Genomic DNA, 19,921 nt, shown 5'->3' with positions numbered 1-19,921 from the left:
GCACAGTTGAAACGGAGCGTTTGTCAGATTCATTCAGGACTGGATGGATTTATTTACATGTTGGTCAGTCGACTCTCAGGCTACTCAGATAATCATCAGATCAAACACTGTGTAAGTGGATTCTTCATCATATGTCCCCTTTAATGGTCAATAAAAACCGTGTGTCCTGATTAAAACATAAAACTCATCACACACTAAAACTATTTTAAAAATCTTTATTTTAATTCTTCGTCCTGCCGTCTAAAAACCTTGATGTGGATCAATCCTGGATCTGTTCTCCTCTCTGGGGAACCAATGAGCTTTGAGCTGAGAGGAGATCAGGAAGCACAGACAATAAAAACAGTTCTTCTGTTTGAATCCGTCTCGTGTTTTGGACGCCTCTCATCAGATTTGGTCAGATTTGATAGCGAGCGCAGATTACACGTCGGGATTAGTCCACACCTAATCTGCACATATCAAACACTTTGTAATCCTGCTTCCACGGTGGGAATAATCGGGTGTGAGGTGACCTAATCCAGACAAATACTGTCTGTAATCCCAGAATTAGAACAACAACATCCTTTATCTCACGCTGACACGCCTCCAGAGACGGCGGCTCATTTCAGCTACATCAGAACGTTTCAGCTTTTCTGTTCTTCCACCGACGCTTTAAAAAAACAACTCGTGTTATTAAGACCGTCTCCTCGTTTATTTTTAAAGGTGACGTTTATGTAGAGACAGGTGAGTTAGTCGTAACTCAGAGAGAGAGAGAGGATTTGAACCTGCAACCTCTGCACATGGGCCACACAAGCTAACCGCTGACGCCCCCTCGGCCTACTTCTTATTTACTGAGTGTGTTTACTTTTAATATTCATTCCCTGAACCGGATCCTGTGGCGCGTACACGCCTTACCCGGGTTTCTGACAGCTGCTCAGGCTCCGCCTCCGTCAAGGAGTCATGGAGCGCACGCCTGGAGCTTTTTTCTACTCCTGCTGCAAACGAGCTGGAAACATCAAATGTGCTATAAAATGTTTAATGTTAACCAGAAGATGTCTCATTTCACACATTTCTACATCTCGGAGGTTTGAAGACGTAAATAAGAAGCAGGATATGAAGAACCAGTCGTCTCTGTTTACCGCCTGCAGTCAGGAGTCGGCTGCTGGTCCACCCTGTTTTATTTAAATATTGTTTAAATATGTTTAAAGCTACGCTAGCTGTGTCCTCCTGTTGTCAGTCGTTATTCTATGCTAGGCTAACTGCCAAGCTAACACAGACATTAGGCGGGTTTCCTGCTCGTCGCTAACCGTCTGATGGTTAGCTATTAGCATGTTGTGCACCTAAACTCCTTTCTGCTCCTGACCTGGCTGTTAGCTTGTTTTATTTCAAGCGTAATTCTTCGAGATGCTTTTAAACGTTGAAACACTTTTTAGAGACGACATGTCGAATATTTCAGTTTGTAGATTTGTTTTGTGTTTTTGTCACTTTTCTTGTTTTTCTCCTCAAACCCAGAAGAAAGGATGCTATTGGACAGCTGCTCTTTGTTTTCATGTTGTGTTTCTGTGTGTGCCCGTGTAGGTGATAGAGGGGGGATTATCTCTTTGTCCCCCCCCCCCCCTGGACTTTTGCATTCCTGGTCTCTGCATGCATCTAAAGCTTACAGCCCCAGCAGCCCAGCACACGGACAAAATGCCTCCGTCAGGGGTTTCCTTTGACGCTAAAACGCTTACAGGCAGTGGCAGAGGGGCCGCTGGCGTTTCTAGGCTCTGCGATGACCCGGTGGCTTTGGCGCGGGCGAACACTGATGACGAGAGGTTTTCTATTGTGTGCTGAGCTCGACGTTTGGCCTTTGCCAGAGTATAAAAGCTCGGGTCGAGGGTTGACGGGACCAGCACGAGCCAGCCTCCCTCACACGGCACAGCAAGCTATACTAACGCAGGTAAGGACACACAGACACACACTCACACATCTATGACCGTACAAGGGACACACACACACTCCCTGCCCACCACACCCAGGAAAACCACCCCGAGTCTGGACCCAGTCAGAGTCCCAATAAGCCTCCCACATGAACAGCTTTGGTCCAAATGGTAAAAACCATCCCCTCTGATGATTCACACCTCTCTGCTCAGACTCTCCTGAAGCCCCTCACCATGTCTCAGACCGCCAAGTCCGCCTCCAGCCAGGGCACCGATGCCAAGGACAAGGGAGCTCCCGCCCCCGCTGCCTCCAGCAAGGCCACCAAGACCGGAGAGCCCGGCATGGGAACCTACAGAGTGAGTCACCGCAACCCGCTGCTTTTCTGCTCACGTTGTTTTGACATTCGCTCCAGTCAGAAAGGAAACGTGTCCTCCCATCGAGCCTGTCTGGAGGTTTTAGTTTTACCTGCTCGGGTTGAAAACAGTCGACACAGAGACTCACTTTAGAGGAGTCTGAGTCTCAGTTATCTTTGTCTTTGCTTCATTAGTTTCCGTTAAATGAGGTCATTTCACAGATTTGGAGATTTTAGATCTTTACTTCAAGTGAAAATATTCTGTTACCAATGCTTGAAAGATTATCAAGTGAACGCAGCGATAAGGATGAATGCAAAGACTGGACAGAGACAGGACGGGGAATAGAGTCAGAAGTCAGATTCGAACCGGGGCCGCCCGCTCGGTGGACCACAGCCTCCGTTCATACGGCTTGATGAGGTGAAGGAGCGCCTGAGTGAACCTGCGCTGTCTCCTCTCTGTGCAGATCATGCTGTTCGACCAGGAGAACTTCCAGGGCAGGATGATCGAGGTGCAGAATGAGTGTATGAACGTGTGTGACCGTGGCATGGATAAAGTGCGTAGTATCATCGTGGAGTGCGGCCCGTAAGTCAGACACACTCATCCTGTACGAGCAGCTGCGGCTGGACCTTATTCACTGATATATTTAATTATTTTTTCTTTCTCTCGTTCCCCCCCCCCTTCCCCCCCTTGCCCCCCCGGCGGCCCCCCTCCTCCAGCTTTGTTGCCTTCGAGCAGACTAACCTCCGTGGGGAGATGTTCATCCTGGAGAAGGGAGAGTATCCTCGCTGGGATACCTGGAGCAACTCCTACCGCAGCGACTGCCTCATGTCCCTCAGGCCCATCCGCATGGTGCGTCCCTGAACACACACGGAACCGGGATCCAGTTTCACAACAACAAACCACTTTATGACAGGAGACATTTAAAGCTATAGTTTAAAAATACCTCCCCAAAAAACCAAGAATTATTCACTCATGTTCCCTCAGAACAAAGAGAGACGATTCAAAGTCTTCAGTTTGTGTTTTTACTTTTAAAAAGCTCGTAAAGCTCCGATCGATTATCAGAAAAGTCCTCAATTGTGTTTTAGTTTTATGAGTTTTTGAGTTATTCGGGGAAGTTCAAAGCAGACTTTGTGTTTTTATCTTTTAAATGAAGATGATTCATCTTCTGCACGTCGGCTGTTAAAGTCACTTTTTTTTAACTTGGTTTGTTAGAAAGTCGTTCGGCATGATGAGGAAAATATTCAATGTGCAATAACATTTTCCAATATCGCCATGACAACAACAACAGAGATAAACAAAAAATAATAATAAGTTGACAAACTTGTAGAATAACGGCTCAGACCCTTCCTGGTGATCCGTGCAGCATGTACAGCGCTGTCATTGGGCGAGAGGCGGGGCTACACCCTGGACTGCTCGCCTTCAGTTTCAGGATTTACAGACGATTGATGCAAACTGGTGGACTAACTCTGGATGGCTTTGTGCTTCGTTCCCTCCGTGCAGGACAGCCTGGAGCACAAGATCTGCCTGTACGAGCTCTCTGACTTCAAGGGCAACAAGATGGAGATCCAGGAGGACGATGTGCCCACCCTCTGGGCGCACGGCTTCTGTGACAGAGTGGGCAGCGTGAGGGTTCCTGGAGGAGCGTGAGTACACACACGGGTGACGGGTTTCCAGTTATCATGACAGAACTGTCCCAATGTAGCTTCAGAGGAGACTGCAGACCTGCAGGCCTCCAGCACACTGTAGTAGTTCATAGAAAGCAGGACGGCGTTTCATCCCCACGCCTCGAGCTTCCTGTCACATTTATCCTCTCGTGTTTATTTTTAGACGGGGAATTTTCTTTGCATTTCAATGAGCAGATAAAAAAACACATCTGAGAACTTTCCGTCCAGCAGATGTGAGTTTAGAAAACCAGTTTAGCCACTGAAACCAGTTTGATGACATCTAGAATCCCCGAACTGATCCAGAACCTCATCAGTGTCCACTACGTTTCCCCGCTCAAGAACACTGAGCACCTGTGACTCACCTGTTTAAGAACACGTAGAACCACCGAACCTATCCAGAACCTTACCAATCAGTGAACCTCCAGGACCTCGACACTCGGATCCTCTTAGATCCTCCACTAGAACACTGAGACCTCACAATGACCTCTCAGACCAGAACCTCTGTTCCCCCTACATGTATTTATAGACTACTCATAAGACCCACCAAACGAGCCTTCAGAACCTTCAGACCCTCTCAAGGACCACTTGAGCCCCCCCCTAAAGGACCTCTAGTGCAAAAGCAATAGAACAACCACGAGACCCGTTGGGAAGAGTTAAGTGGGCGCCGTGTGTATTAACGTGTCTGACCCGTGTGTTCTCAGGTTTGTGGGTTACCAGTACCCCGGATACAGAGGCTACCAGTACCTGTTTGAGTGCGGTGATTACAGACACTACAACGACTTCAGCGCCTTCCAGCCCCAGATCCAGTCCATTCGTCGTATCAGGGACATGCAGTTCCACCAGAGAGGATGCTTCACCTTCACCTCCGCCAGCAAGTGAGCCACGCCTGCCGGCCGACAGGTGCTGCCGTGACCACGGCGCCCTCTCAGCTTTTTATCTCTCCGAGCGGCCACTCCAAAACTTTCCTAAATTTCCACCATCGACGCTCCATCCCAAAGGAAAGAAACAATGAGAGCACAAACACGGGACGACATTCACTGACTTTTTATGGTGCTAAAAAATAAACATGTTGTGAAAAACCTCAAACCCCCCCTGACTGGATTACCTTTATTTTTTTCTTCAGAAAACTCACATGACATGTTGGGATGATGATCTTTTAGGAATAGTGTGTGTGTGTTTGGACACGACCTTTAAACAGACCTGTAACTTCTGGACTCGTTTACATGAAACATCTTCACTGTGATTAAAGTTTAGATATATTTGCTGTATGTTTTGAGCAGAGATCATCACGGTCGAATCTGCTTCTTAATTCAGACAAAAAAACAAAATGTCTGTCGTGGAATTCTTTTTACTTCTTTTTAAACATATTAAAACACCAACAAAAAGCCGGGTTTATATCATGTTAGCTAAAAGGAGCTCCTAAATGAAAAATCACGTTAGGATCCAAAATCAAGTTCACAGACACAATTAAAAAGTGGCTTCCTCTGATTCCTGATTTCTCACCTGTGACTCGCTTGTGTTTAACGTCTAGTAGTAACTCGCCAAGCAAATCCAAAATATTAAAAAAAGAAAGAATCTAACCTATACATAAACAAAACCTCACTCATAGTAAACTATTTAATTACTCCAGATCCGACTGAGGGATCTGAACACCCCCCCCCATGGTGGACAGGTGTGATGGCGGTACGGTAAGCTGAAGGGATCATAGAGGTACGGCGGGGAGAGGTCGTGGATGGCCTTAAAGTTGAGGAGCAGAATTTTTAGTTCATGCAAACCTAGTCCCCCCCCCCCCCCCCCCCGAGTCCTAAAGGTGTGGATACGCCCCTGGCCCGTTTCCGACAAACAGACTGTGCTCCCTCAGAGTGACACTCAGATTTCCGACAGCACGTGAAGGCAGCTAGCTTCATAACACTGCTGGGTGGTTTGTTGAAGCTGCAGACTGACAGGAGGACATCATGGCTGCTCTGCTCAAGGCGAGAAGAGGTGAGAACAACAAGAAATGAAACATGAAACACCTGAGTCATCTGACATTTATCATCCGCGTGCACAGGTGAGGGTGACAGCACGGCTAGTTAGCTTAGCCTGCTAGTTAACCCCTTCATTCCTCACTGTGGTAATACATAACACATAATGGTAATACATATGTTGGATTTTAGTATCACTATTCTATTTTCTTCTTCCGTTTAAATTATCATTTGCTTCTGTGTTGTTGTTTTTCTTCCTGAGATTAATAAAATAAATAATTTAGATTCTTATTCCTGCCTCCTCGGCTAGCTAGGCTAGCTAGGCTAAGGTTACAGGTTAGCCGGCTAGCTGTAAAACACGAACTCACAGAGACTCGAATTCAGTGAATTTATTTTAAACTTGTTGTCAGGTAGCTTAAAGAGCAGCTCTTTTTTAATATGAAGGTTCTTTAAAGGTGGGAAAGTGACACGAAGGTGACTGAAAGCGAATTTAACCTTTCACCTAAATAAACAGTGAGCATGTGTGGCGTTCAAGGACTCGAAAAAAGTGGGGAAAATAAATATCAGGAACGGAATAGAGAAAAATAAGAGAAAGTGACTAAAAGTAAGATTTCAATGTACTTATCTTTTCTAAACATGTTTAATCTCATGATATTTTTTTCCCTTTATGAGCAAAAAATCTTAAACTCTCAGATTTATTGTGAGATCAAGCTGAGGAAAGAAGGTTTTTCAGGTTACCGTCATAAAGTTAATCTGTGAATAAGCCTTTGTCACAATCACAAGTGATGTTACTGCCAACTTTCCTCTTATTGATAACATATAATCAGTAACGACTGAAGCGTTATCTCAGCTTGACCTGAACTGACATCACAACATCTACCAAACTAACGTGTCTCTGCATCGCTGTTGTTTTAGAGAAGTGACAGATCAGGTCTAATATCAGTATCCGGTCTGATGAAGACGTCCAGACTGAAGAGATCACAGATCGTATCCATGACAACGTTCAGAGAAGATAAAGCAGCTTCTTATTTAAACTCTCACTCTCCAGTTTTACACTTTTAACTTGAAAAACCTGACAGCTGTTGCTGCTTCCTGTTTGCACATGAAGCCAGCACAGCGTTGTTGGAAAGTTCTTGGAATCATCGTGTGTGTTTTTTTTATGCAGCGTGTCGACTCTGTTTCTCTCGCTCAGCTCTGGCCGGGTGTCTCAGCGGCTGTCGGAGTTTCTCTGCGCTCGCCGAGTTACCGGACACTCATCAGATCCTCAGACAGACCTGCAGAGACTTCGCCGACAGAGAGCTGACCCCCATCGCTGCCAGACTAGACAGAGAGCATGCCTTTCCCCTTAAACAGGTACACACACACACACACACACACACACACACACACACACACACACACACACACACACACACACACACACACACACACACACACACACACACACACACACACACACACACACACACACACACACACACACACACACACACACACACACACACACACACACACACACACACACTCTGTGATGGTTTTATAACAGATGAGATATGGTCCCTCGTTAGTGTTTACAGTCAGTGATTTAAAAGCCAAAGTCCAAAACAAAGTCGGAACTTTTTATGGTAAATTATTCTCTACAGAACTCCTCCTCCTCCTCCTCCTCCTCCTCCTCCTCCTCCAGGAGGAGCAGGAGGAGGAGGAGGCTGTTCCACATCAGCAGGTGAACATGTTGTACTATTAACCCTCTGAGGCCGGTAACACATGAGACCATTATGAGGCTGCGTGCTCCTAGCAGACGGCGTGTTCAGAGCAGCGAGGAGGTTCTGACCTCCAGGAGTCTGAAAGGACTTCATGCCGTTTAAAGCTTCCGGCGTTTAAAAGTGGAGAGGTTCAAAGAGATGTGCTGAGGAGGTCGCCGTCCACAGGGCCGTGGACGCCGTGCACGCCGTCCGCAGGAAGCATGAATCAGGGTTAAGAAGGAGCTGAAGACGCACGTTCATTAAAATGAGGCGGAGACTTTTAACAGCGAGCAGGAAGGTCAAACGGTTATCGCAGGTTTAGCGTTTCACACTGATCACGCTCTGCAGGTCCAGGAGCTGGGAGCGATGGGCGTGATGGCCATGGAGGTCCCGGAGGAGCTGGGCGGGGCCGGGATGGACTACCTGGCGTACAGTTTGGCGGTGGAGGAGATCAGCAGAGGCTGCGCCAGCACTGGATGCGTGGTGTCCGTGAACAACGTGAGTCCAGCCTGTCGTCATAGAAACGGGTAACACGGGTGTGACCATGTTGTGTTGACACGTTTCTGCTCTCAGTCGCTCTACATCGGACCCGTCCTGAAGTTCGGCACGGAGGAGCAGAAGAAGGAGTGGATCACGCCGTTCACCACCGGAGAGAAGGTGGGCTGCTTCGCCCTCAGCGAGCCAGGTAACCGCCACGCCTCTCGCACATGCTCACATCCCTCGGGAGGGTGTGGCGTCCGATATCACAGCTGCGTCTCTTAAGGGCTTCTTCTCTTGCAGGTAACGGCAGCGACGCGGGCGCAGCGTCCACAGTGGCTCGCCAGGAGGGAGACGAGTGGGTGCTGAACGGAACCAAAGCCTGGATCACCAACAGCTGGGACGCCTCGGCCACCGTCGTGTTCGCCACCACGGACAAGAAGCTGAAGCACAAGGTGAGACACGGGGCGCCGGTCGTGGACCGTTCTTTGAGAAGGCGTGGAGCTATGTGACGACGGCGCCGCCTCCCTCTTTGTGTCCGCAGGGCATCAGCGCCTTCCTGATCCCGATGCCTCACCCGGGCCTCTCTCTGGGGAAGAAGGAGGACAAGCTGGGCATCAAAGCCACGTCCACGGCCAACGTCATCCTGGAGGACTGCAGGGTGCCGCTGGGAAACATGCTGGGTCCTCGAGGGGCAGGGTTCAAGATCGCCATGGTAACGAGAGCAGCGGTCAACACGTTGTTATGTGTCAGGAGAAGAACTGAATCAGCTCCATTAATCCCTCAGAGGGAAACTTGATCTCAAACCTCAGAAAACTAGAGAGTCTGTTTAGAGCGAGTACTTCCTGTCCCGTCAGCCCGCTGAGACGCCGTCACGCCGTCTGAAGTAAGTTTCAGATTCAGACGATGGAAGGCGTTTCAGCGTCACAGCCTGGCGAGTCGTTAAAAGATGTAAAGGCGGTTGACAGCGGCGTGCTCGGTGACCTGCGGCGAGCACGTGCTTGCTCTGATGTGTAACCTCTTCCTGTCTCCGCCTCGCTCAGCAAACTCTGGACAGCGGGAGGATCGGCATCGCTGCTCAGGCTCTGGGCATCGCTCAGGCGTCTCTGGACTGTGCTGCAGACTACGCTCACAAACGCATCGCCTTCGGGGCGCCGATCGGGAAGCTGCAGGCCGTGCAGGTGAGCACGCACCTGCACGATTCATCACTCCTGTTTCTGCAGGTTTGAGGATCTTTGATGTTTCCGCTTCATGAATTAAATCTTCTTCTCCTCGCGTAGTTCAAACTGGCCGACATGAACGTGGCGGTGGAGAGCGCCCGTCTGCTCACCTGGAAGGCCGCCCTCCTTCGAGATTCAAAGAAGCCTTTCATTAAGGTACGCAGAAAACCTCACTGAACGCCGTTTTGCTCCCGTGGAACAGACGTGAAGCTTCTTTGTGTTTTCCCGCAGGAAGCAGCCATGGCCAAACTGGCGGCGTCCGAAGCCGCCACGTTCTGCTCCCACCAGGTGAGAATGGGTCGCCACGCAGACGGGACACACGTGCAGAAAGAGACGGACGTTGTTTTTGATGTTTCTGTGTTTGCACTTTTACTCCAGGCGATCCAGGTTCTGGGCGGGATGGGCTACGTGTCGGACATGCCCGCTGAGAGGCATTACCGCGACGCTCGCATCACGGAGATCTACGAGGGGACCAGTGAGATCCAGAGACTGGTGATCGCCGGCCAGATCCTGAAGGAATATCAGGCATAGACGCTCTGTGCGTCAACATGGACGAGTAATCACACTGGGACATCCAATAATTAAAAAGAGGCGCTTTGATTGGGCGCAGGTTTTAACAGCACGGCGGTTTGATCAGAGACATTGATTGTGTCGCTGGACTACAGGAGACCTCTCACCTGTCTCTGCTGCTCTTGGAGGAGATGAGTGTTCTGTCGGGTTAAAGGGTCAGTTCACCTCAACATGAAAGACGTTGTCTCTCATTGGTCTGTGGAGCTGCACAGGGAGGTCGCTGTGGCCCCGCGTCCACATGGCGTTTATTTCTGGGAGGAAAAAAGCTGGCTATCTGCTCAAACAAATGTTTGAGGGTTAAATGTGAAACATGTCGGCTGTCTTTGTTTTTGTGCCTCAGTAACATGTACATATTTTACTGTCATTTATGGTGTGCAGATGATTAAAACATGATAACAGCTCTGATCACTAAGACATGGTGGATTTTATTTCAACATTTACAACTTAAAGAGGTGAAAGAAGACGTTAAAGGTCCAATGATTTTGAAAGTAGCATTCCCTCAGGTACTGAAGCTCCAGGACCAACAAACCGACCAATCAGGAGCAAGCTTTCACCTGCTGTCTAATTACACTGAAAGTTATAATGAACAAAACACCGTCACCATGACAACGCAGTCACAAACAATGCTGAGAGAGTCAGATCATCATCTTCTTCATGTGTTAGTGTTCCACAGTCACAGAGATCTTCTCTGATAAAATCTTCACTTCACCCCCAGTGTAAATGTAAGGAAACATCCTGTCAGTGAAAGTGTGTGTGAAGGTGTGTATGTGTGTGTTAGTATCAGGATCAGAGAACGACAGCTCTCCTCTGTTACAGTCCAGATTCACTCTGATCCTCTGAAACTTCTTCTCCAATGAGAGAACAGTGTGTGTACCTGGTGGAGAGGATGCTCTGTATTCACCATCATAGAACCGTATTCTCCATAATCCAGACTCTATGTTTCCCTTCCTCTGTCCAGACTCTGCTAACACTCCCAGGAACCAGAATTTATTGTCTCCAACCTGGACGTCCCAGCTGTGAGTCCCTGAGTTAAAGCCCTCAGAGCCCAGGACAGACCCGTAATAATCAAACCTTTCTGGATTATCAGGAAGCTGCTGTCTCTGTCCTCGTCTCACACAGGTCAGATCTTCAGACAGGATGAGGACTGGTTCAGCAGTGTTTGGGTCCAGAATGATCGGACTGTAGGAGACCATGTCCTTCATCTTGGTCCAGATGTTGAAGCTCAGGTTGCCCAGGTGTTTGGCCTGGTCTATCAGAGCTCCTGAGGGCAGCTGTGGATCCTCCAGCAGGGGGCGCTGCTGGACTCTTTCCACTGCAGCCTTGTAGTTTTTCAGGAATGAGACGTCTGCAGCTCTCAGCTCGTCCTCTGTGTCTCTGACTGTGAGTGAAAGAGCTGCTATCTCTCTGCTCAGAGCCTTCATCCTCTGACTCTTCTGCTCCTCTTCCTCCCTCAGTGCACACAGCCTGGCCTCCTCTTCCTCTTCTAGAAACTGGTGAAGCTTCTTAAACTGCTCCTTAATCTGCCTCTCTGTGTGTCGGGCCTGGACCTGAATGTGTCCTGCTGTTTGATCAAACTTCACTTTAACTTCTTCACAAACCTTTAACTTCTTCTTTACCGGCTCCAGAGTTTCCTGAAGTTTCTTCTTGTGTTGTCGAGCAGCTTCATCGATGGGTCTGAACCTGTGCTCAGAGTGTTTCTCTGAATCTCTGCAGACGACACACACCGGCTCCTGATGGTCCAGACAGAAGAGTTTGAGTTTCTCAGAGTGCAGACTGCAGAGATCCTCTGAAGCTCTCTGATCTCTCTCCTGCAGGAAACTCTCACACAGATTCTTTAAAGATAAGTTAGGAGGTAATTCTTCCTTTGAATGTCTCCTCTTACAGAGTGGACAGTCCTGGTTCTCCTTCTCCTTCCAGCAGTCCTGCACACACACTCTACAGAAGCTGTGGCTGCAGGACAGCATCACTGGATCTTTAAAGATGTCGAGGCAGATCGGACAGCTCAGATCTTCCTCTAACTTGGACGCCATTTTACCTCAGAGTCAAAACATGCAGCAGAAAAAAAACAGGAAGCCGCTCCCCGTCCCTGAGAGTTACTTTCACTTTGAAACTCTGGTTCAGTTTGTGGATTCAGCAGCAGCTTGAAGTGTTCGTATTCCCAGTATCCCAGTATAACAAGGACTCCCAGTATCCCTGTATAACAAGTACTCCCAGTATCCCCTCGTCCTCCTGTCCTCTCTCAGTGGAAGTCCTGCTGGTTTGTGTCTGCAGGTCCGTCTGTCAGTGTGTCTCTGCAGAGTGAGGCAGAATAACAGCCTGTTTCCTGGTTCGTCTCAGGTGAGGGGGCGGAGCTTCTTCAGAGCAGGAACACAGAAAACCAAAACATGTGACATATGATTCATGAGACATTGACATGTAAATATATCAGAGATAAAGTCTGTCCTGTAAATGTGTCTTTAAATTCTTTTAATATTATTATATTCTAAAGTGGAACATTGACTGAAACATGAAAACATGATGTGATGTGTTTCTGTGCTTAGTGTGGTCGTGAGTCTTCTTCTGGGTCATTAAATGTTTATTTAAATCACATTCTGGCTCCGCCCCTCTCTCTGAGCAGGTACAGAGAAAATGCAGAAGTACAGGTTTGTAGTTTGGAAGTCATCTGTCCGTACATGAGCAGGAAGCTTTCCTGACAGTAAACACTGAGGGAGTGAAACATATTTATATCTAATATCTCTGAATCACAGCAGGTTAACAATCTGCACATTAGAGTGAAACTCACAGCATGAACTCCATCAGCAGAGCTTTAAGCTTCACCTACACACAGCAGAGATTCTACAGTCAGTTGGGGAAATATTTGGGGGGAACGACAACTTACAGTTATCATCATTATGTACGCCATTTTCCCCTCGCATACTCACTTCCTGTTTCCTCCTCTCATAGCAAAATCTGCACATTCTGGACAGCTGCTGTGCTTTAAAGTTTGTCAGCTCTCAGAGGCCCCCTACTGGTCAGCTGCATGCCGTGTGTGTTGACAAGTGTAACTCCGCTTTTATGGTTAGTATATCTGTTAACTAATTTGATTAGCTATTAACTAAAACTGGGCTAATATCAGAAAAATCTAGGTACGACTACGGAGCCTGAAGAATTAAACTGTCAGCAGAGAACAGAAAACACAAAACAGGTACGTTTGGTAAAAATATATGATGCAAAACAAAAGACAGTTATGTACATTCCCTGCCTACCTAAGCCGGCTTTCTGAGTGCACAGGCACACACAATAAAGAACCTCAAACAAAACTAAAAGGGTCCATGGAAATACTTGGTGTGTGTGTTCTTTTCACTACCTAGGTAGGTTTATGAGTGTTCTTATCTGTATGAATGATGTGAAGACGTAGGATGACGATGGTTCCAAAGATGCCACAGCTGACCACACCAGGCTCTCGGTCCGTTCACTGACTTCTGCGTTTGGCTCGCCACTGACCGCCAGGGTCAGATGATCTATCCCTCTCTAAAAAACCAACCTATGCATACAATACAGAATGCATTTGTTACTATTGTCTCACTTTAGCTTAAATCTTATCAACTTGTCTTCATTCAAATGTCATATCAAATATACCCAATTGTTAAGGATATAAACACTCTAATCATTATGTAAATTAATAGGTACACATCACACCACATAAGATTAGTCAGTTCCAATCATGTACTGTACTTCCATCTCACAGCATAGAAATGAAATCAGGAGATCTCTGAAACTACATATTTGAACATTTTAAATCTATTTATGCTTCTCAATAACGTTTTAAACATAAGATTTTAATATTTTCAATCTTTTAAACAGTTCTCCTGTTACTCATAACCATGTCAAACATGTATATTGGCAATTAAATGAATTTAATCACCCTTATCTTACATTAAAAACAAGAGGATAATCACTCCCTGAAAGAAATGACTTCTAAGTCAAGAATACAGAATATGAAGAAACCTTTAACGGGGTGAATAAGACCAGAGAGCTGCTACAGTGATGACTAGCATAGCTGGGCTAGCACAAAAGCTAAAATCAAGACTTTCACTTTTACATGCTAACGATTAGCTCGCGGCTAGCGCGATTAGCAATTTTTTTACGCATCTCAAACAGCATAAATGATCTAAATATGTGTTTATATGGTATTAAACAGCAAGAATCAGGGTCAAAACTCCGATTGGCTTCAGAAGAACAGTATTTCGCGCAACAATGGAGCTAGCACAATTAGCATAACACTCGAGTTAGCATTAGCATCCTTGACGGAGGTATCTTGAGTAGCTCGCTGAGTCATGCAGCTCAGTTCCCTCTCTCACAGCTTTCAACCTAACGCTCAAACAATATTTAAATATTTTGAACTAGATTTTTCTTTGTGAATTTCAATCCTTTAGGTGATATTCCCAAACCAGTCCTTGATGCTTTTTGGCAACGTCTCACCAAAGTGTGTTTTTATCTAGAAAGTTCCCGGGCTGTAAGCGCCACCCTCTTACGGATTAGAGAGTTGCACTCTAGTAACCTTACGTGGGCGCTTTGAATGGGCGCAGGTTTGATCAGAGACACTGTTTGTGTCGTTGGACTACAGGAGACCTCTCACCTGTCTCTGCTGCTCTTGGAGGAGATGAGTGTTCTGTCGGGTTAAAGGGTCAGTTCACCTCAACATGAAAGACGTTGTCTCTCATTGGTCTGTGGAGCTGCACAGGGAGGTCGCTGTGGCCCCGCGTCAACATGGCGTTTATTTCTGGGAGGAAAAGAGCTGGCTATCTGCTCAATATCACTTTTAAATAAAATACATTGAAGTGTTGTTGTTTGTAAAAGCTAAAACAGAAGCTTTGCGCCGACCTTAAAGAAAGAATGTGCAACTTTTTTGATCCAGTAGGTGTCGCCCTTGAGCTCCAGCAAGAAGCCACGCCTCCTCCATACTGAAGCCTTCGCCCTCCTAGAGAGGCACACCTCCTCAATCACCTGTATGTCCTGCATTGTTGTGTTAGCATACTAATGTTAGTGCTATTTAGCTAGCTGGTAGCTTCAATCACCTCTTTCCTGCATTGTTGTGTTAGCATGCTAACATTAGCGCTCTTTAGCTAGCTGGTAGCTTCATGTAAACTGACAGAATGATGTAAAAACTCTCCATCCTAATAATCAGTGAGTATGTTCTTCTTCTTGACTCAAACAGCTTTTATACACAAGGGGAGGAGCCATGTAAACACAGCTCTGACAACAACACAGCCAGCAGGACTCCAGCTTCTCCCTCACTGGAGACAGTCAGGACTCACACACACATTCACAAAGCACACACTGGAGTTATGAGATATTGATGAGGAACATGTTGCTCATTCTTCCTTTAAAGGTGCTAAAGACATTCAGGTTAGCTGCAGTTTATGAACGCCACTTTTTTTCAATAACGCCTGTCAAACGCGACAGGAAGTGTTCCTCCAGTTGTCGACTTCTCAGTTTGACCACGCAGACGCTCCGGGCTCGACCTGAAAGGTGCTTAAAGTTTAGATTATGTGAGAAGATCCAGTCTGCCTACATGAGGAAAACACTTCATTTTAACCAGTGTGGCTCTGCTGTTGTGCAGTTTGGCCAGCAGAGGGCGACAGCATGCTCTCGTGTGTTGACCTACTTTATTCACAGATTCATGAATGAGTGGAAATAAAAGTCAGAATGTGCAGATTAATAAAAACCTCCTGAAAGTTGAAAGTGAACAGATGTCTGTTTGAGGGTTAAATGTGAAACATGTCGGCTGTCTTTGTTTTTGTGCCTCAGTAACATGTACATATTTTACTGTCATTTATGGTGTGCAGATGATTAAAACATGATAACAGCTCTGATCACTAAGACATGGTGGATTTTATTTCAACATTTACAACTTAAAGAGGTGAAAGAAGACATTAAAGGTCCAATGATTTTGAAAGTAGCATTCCCTCAGGTACTGAAGCTCCAGGACCAACAAACCGACCAATCAGGAGCAAGCTTTCACCTGCTGTCCAATTACACTGAAAGTTATAATGAACAAAACACGTCACCATGACAACGCAGTCACAAACAATGCTGAGAGAGTCAGATCATCATCTTCTTCATGTGTTAGTGTTCCACAGTCACAGAGATCTTCTCTGGTAAAATCTTCACTTCACCCACAGTGCCAATGTAAGGAAACATCCTGTCAGTGAAAGTGTGTGTGAAGGTGTGTATGTGTGTGTTAGTATCAGGATCAGAGAACGACAGCTCTCCTCTGTTACAGTCCAGATTCACTCTGATCCTCTGAGGATTCTTCTTCACTGAGAGAACAGTGATTGTACATGGTGGAGAGTATGCTGTGTATTTACCATTATAGAACCGTATTCTCCATAATCCAGACTCTATGTTTCCCTTCCTCTGTCCAGACTCTGCTAACACTCCCAGATACCAGACTGTACCGTCTCCAACCTGGACGTCCCAGCTGTGAGTCCCTGAGTTAAAGCCCTCAGAGCCCAGGACAGAGTAGTAACAATCAAACCTCTCTGGATTATCAGGAAGCTGCAGCTCCTCTTCTCCTCGTCTCACACAGGTCAGATCTTCAGACAGGATGAGGTCTGGTTCAGCAGTGTTTGGGTCCAGAATGAGCGGACTGTAGGAGACCATGTCCTTCATCTTGGTCCAGATGTTGAAGCTCAGGTTGCCCAGGTGTTTGGCCTGGTCTATCAGAGCTCCTGAGGGCAGCTGTGGATCCTCCAGCAGGGGGCGCTGCTGGACTCTTTCCACTGCAGCCTTGTAGTTTTTCAGGAATGAGACGTCTGCAGCTCTCAGCTCGTCCTCTGCGTCTCTGACTGTGAGTGAAAGAGCTGCTATCTCTCTGCTCAGAGCCTCCATCTCCTCCTTCATCCTCTGACTCTTCTGCTCCTCTTCCTCCCTCAGTGCACACAGCCTGGCCTCCTCTTCCTCTTCTAGAAACTGGTGAAGCTTCTTAAACTGCTCCTTAATCTGCCTCTCTGTGTGTCGGGCCTGGACCTGAATGTGTTCTGCTGTTTGATCAAACTTCACTTTAACTTCTTCACAAACCTTTAACTTCTTCTTTACCGGCTCCAGAGTTTCCTGAAGTTTCTTCTTGAGTTCTTCAGCAGCTTCATCGATGGGTCTGAATCTGTGCTCAGAGTGTTTCTGTGAATCTCTGCAGACGACACACACCGGCTCCTGATGGTCCAGACAGAAGAGTTTGAGTTTCTCAGAGTGCAGACTGCAGAGATCCTCTGAAGCTCTCTGATCTCTCTCCTGCAGGAAACTCTCACACAGATTCTTTAAAGAGAAGTTAGGAGGTAATGCTCCCTTTGAATGTCTCCTCTTACAGAGTGGACAGTCCTGGTTCTCCTTCTCCTTCCAGCAGTCCTGCACACACACTCTACAGAAGCTGTGGCTGCAGGACAGCATCACTGGATCTTTAAAGATGTCGAGGCAGATCGGACAGCTCAGATCTTCCTCTAACTTGGACGCCATTTTACCTCAGAGTCAAAACATGCAGCAGAAAAAAAACAGGAAGCCGCTCCCCGTCCCTGAGAGTTACTCTGACTTTGAAACTCTGGTTCAGTTTGTGGATTCAGCAGCAGCTTGAAGTGTTCGTATTCCCAGTATCCCAGTATAACAAGTACTCCCAGTATCCCAGTATAACAAGTATTCCCAGTATCCCCTCGTCCTCCTGTCCTCTCTCAGTGGAAGTCCTGCTGGTTTGTGTCTGCAGGTCCGTCTGTCAGAGTGCGTCTCTGCAGAGTGAGGCAGAATAACAGCCTGTTTCCTGGTTCGTCTCAGGTGAGGGGGCGGAGCTTCTTCAGAGCAGGAACACAGAAAACCAAAACATGTGACAAATGATTCATGAGACATGAAGACAGTTTGTAACATCAGCCTGATAGAAGAATGATTTTTAATCATGTAAGAGTATTTAGGCCAAGGAAAGTCTTCGTCTGTGTCGTCTTTGATTTTTGTGAAACAGTCTAAAAGAAGAATGATCGACATGTTCACATAAATATATCAGAGATAAAGTCTGATAAAGTCTGACCCGGGGAACGACTACTTACAGTTATCATTATGTACGCCATTTTTCCCACGCATACTCACTTCCTGTTTCCTCCTCTCATAGCAAAATCTGCACATTCTGGACAGCTGCTGTGCTTTAAAGTCTGTCAGCTCTCAGAGGCCCCCTACTGGTCAGCTGCATGCCGTGTGTGTTGACAAGTGTAACTCCACTTTTAAGGTTAGTATATCTGTTAACTAATTTGATTAGCTATTAACTAAAGCTGGGCTAATACCAGAAAATCTAGGTACGACTACGGAGCCTGAAGAATTAAACTGTCAGCAGAGAACAGATAACACAAAACAGGTACGTTTGGTAAAAATATATGATGCAAAACAAAAGACAGTTATGTACATTCCCTGCCTACCTAAGCCGGCTTTCTGAGTGCACAGGCACACACAATAAAGAACCTCAAACAAAACTAAAAGGGTCCATGGAAATTCTTGGTGTGTGTGTTCTTTTCACTACCCGGGTAGGTTAATGAGTGTTCTTATCTGTATGAATGATGTGAAGACGTCGGATGACGATGGTTCCAAAGATGCCACAGCTGACCACACCAGGCTCTCGGTCCGTTCACTGACTTCTGCGTTTGGCTCGCCACTGACCGCCAGGGTCAGATGATCTATCCCTCTCTAAAAAACCAACCTATGCATACAATACAGAATGCATTTGTTACTATTGTCTCACTTTAGCTTAAATCTTATCAACTTGTCTTCATTCAAATGTCATATCAAATATACCCAATTGTTAAGGATATAAATACTCTAATCATTATGTAAATTAATAGGTACACATCACACCACATAAGATTAGTCAGTTCCAATCATGTACTGTACTTCCATCTCACAGCATAGAAATGAAATCAGGAGATCTCTGAAACTACATATTTGAACATTTTAAATCTATTTATGCATCTTAATAACGTCTTATACATAAGATTTTAATATTTGCAATCTTTTTAACAGTTCTCCTGTTACTCATAACCATATCAAACATGTATATTGGCAATTAAATGAATTTAATCACCCTTATCTTACATTAAAAACAAGAGGATAAACACTCCCTGAAACAAATGACTTCTAAGTCAAGAATACAGAATATGAAGAAACCTTTAACGGGGTGAATAAGACCAGAGAGCTGCTACAGTGATGACTAGCATAGCTGGGCTAGCACAAAAGCTAAAATCAAGACGTTCACTTTTACATGCTAACGATTAGCTCGCGGCTAGCGCGATTAGCAATTTTTTCTATGCATCTCAAACAGCATAAACGATCTAAATCGGTGTTTATATGGTATTAAACAGCGAGAATCAGGGTCAAAACTCTGATTGGTTTTAGAAGAACAGCATTTCGCGCCACAATGGAGCTAGCACAATTAGCATAACACCCGCGTTAGCATTAGCATCCTTGACGGAGGTATCTTTAGTAGCTCGCTGAGTCATGCAGCTCAGTTCCCTCTCTCACAGCTTTCAACCAAATGCACAAACAATATTTAAATATTTTGAACTAGATTTTTCTTTGTGAATTTCAAACCTTTAGGTGATATTCCCAAACCAGTCCTTGATGCTTTTTGGCAACGTCTCACCAAAGTGTGTTTTTTTCTAGAAAGTTCCCGGGCTGTAAGCGCCACCCTCTTGCGGATTAGAGAGTTGCACTCTAGTAACCTTATGTGGGCGCTTTGAATGGGCGCAGGTTTGATCAGAGACATTGTTTGTGTTGTTGGACTACAGGAGTCCTCTCACCTGTCTCTGCTGCTCTTGGAGGAGATGAGTGTTCTGTCGGGTTAAAGGGTCAGTTCACCTCAACATAAAAGACGTTGTCTCTCATTGGTCTGTGGAGCTGCACAGGGAGGTCGCTGTGGCCTCGCGTCCACATGGCGTTTATTTCTGGGAGGAAAAGAGCTGGCTATCTGCTCAATATCACTTTTAAATAAAATACATTGAAATATTGTTTGTAAAAGCTAAAACAGAA

At 46.1% G+C, this 19,921-nt stretch overlaps 4 protein-coding genes across 5 annotated transcripts; 2 read left to right on the top strand and 2 right to left on the bottom strand.

The window, feature by feature from the left end:
• The first annotated feature begins 1,812 nt into the window (after positions 1 to 1,812).
• On the top strand, positions 1,813 to 4,999 carry crybb1 (crystallin, beta B1). Its single transcript, XM_079364111.1, has 6 exons — positions 1,813 to 1,915; positions 2,109 to 2,252; positions 2,713 to 2,831; positions 2,966 to 3,098; positions 3,750 to 3,892; positions 4,615 to 4,999. The coding sequence occupies exons 2-6, from the start codon at positions 2,130 to 2,132 to the stop codon at positions 4,790 to 4,792; spliced, it is 696 nt and encodes a 231-aa protein (XP_079220237.1). The 5' UTR covers positions 1,813 to 1,915; positions 2,109 to 2,129; the 3' UTR covers positions 4,793 to 4,999.
• Positions 5,000 to 5,752: 753 nt separating this feature from the next.
• On the top strand, positions 5,753 to 10,291 carry acads (acyl-CoA dehydrogenase short chain). The gene is made up of 10 exons (XM_079364108.1): positions 5,753 to 5,896; positions 7,043 to 7,230; positions 7,968 to 8,117; positions 8,193 to 8,304; positions 8,400 to 8,551; positions 8,641 to 8,811; positions 9,140 to 9,277; positions 9,377 to 9,472; positions 9,548 to 9,604; positions 9,695 to 10,291. Exons 1-10 carry the CDS (start codon positions 5,869 to 5,871, stop codon positions 9,845 to 9,847), a joined length of 1,245 nt encoding a protein of 414 aa, XP_079220234.1. The 5' UTR covers positions 5,753 to 5,868; the 3' UTR covers positions 9,848 to 10,291.
• LOC306836800 (E3 ubiquitin-protein ligase TRIM35-like) lies at positions 10,287 to 14,434 on the bottom strand. Of its 2 annotated transcripts, none has more exons than XM_079364106.1 (2): positions 14,317 to 14,434; positions 10,287 to 13,409 (listed from the first exon to the last, which is right to left on the bottom strand). In XM_079364106.1, the coding sequence occupies exon 2, from the start codon at positions 11,914 to 11,916 to the stop codon at positions 10,546 to 10,548; it is 1,371 nt and encodes a 456-aa protein (XP_079220232.1). In that variant the 5' UTR covers positions 11,917 to 13,409; positions 14,317 to 14,434; the 3' UTR covers positions 10,287 to 10,545. The 2 variants fall into 2 exon arrangements, with proteins under 2 accessions (XP_079220232.1, XP_079220233.1); XM_079364107.1 differs by lacking the exon at positions 14,317 to 14,434 and adding an exon at positions 13,874 to 13,905.
• A 1,307-nt stretch (positions 14,435 to 15,741) lies between these two features.
• On the bottom strand, positions 15,742 to 17,915 carry LOC306836795 (nuclear factor 7, ovary-like). Its single transcript, XM_079364100.1, has one exon. The coding sequence runs from the start codon at positions 17,378 to 17,380 to the stop codon at positions 15,995 to 15,997; it is 1,386 nt and encodes a 461-aa protein (XP_079220226.1). The 5' UTR covers positions 17,381 to 17,915; the 3' UTR covers positions 15,742 to 15,994.
• Between the last annotated feature and the right edge of the window lie 2,006 nt (positions 17,916 to 19,921).

The sequence above is a fragment of the Symphodus melops genome (assembly GCF_947650265.1).
Source record: "Symphodus melops genome assembly, chromosome: 16".
Taxonomy (NCBI): domain Eukaryota; kingdom Metazoa; phylum Chordata; class Actinopteri; order Labriformes; family Labridae; genus Symphodus; species Symphodus melops.
This window is presented reverse-complemented; position numbering and strand designations above follow the sequence as displayed.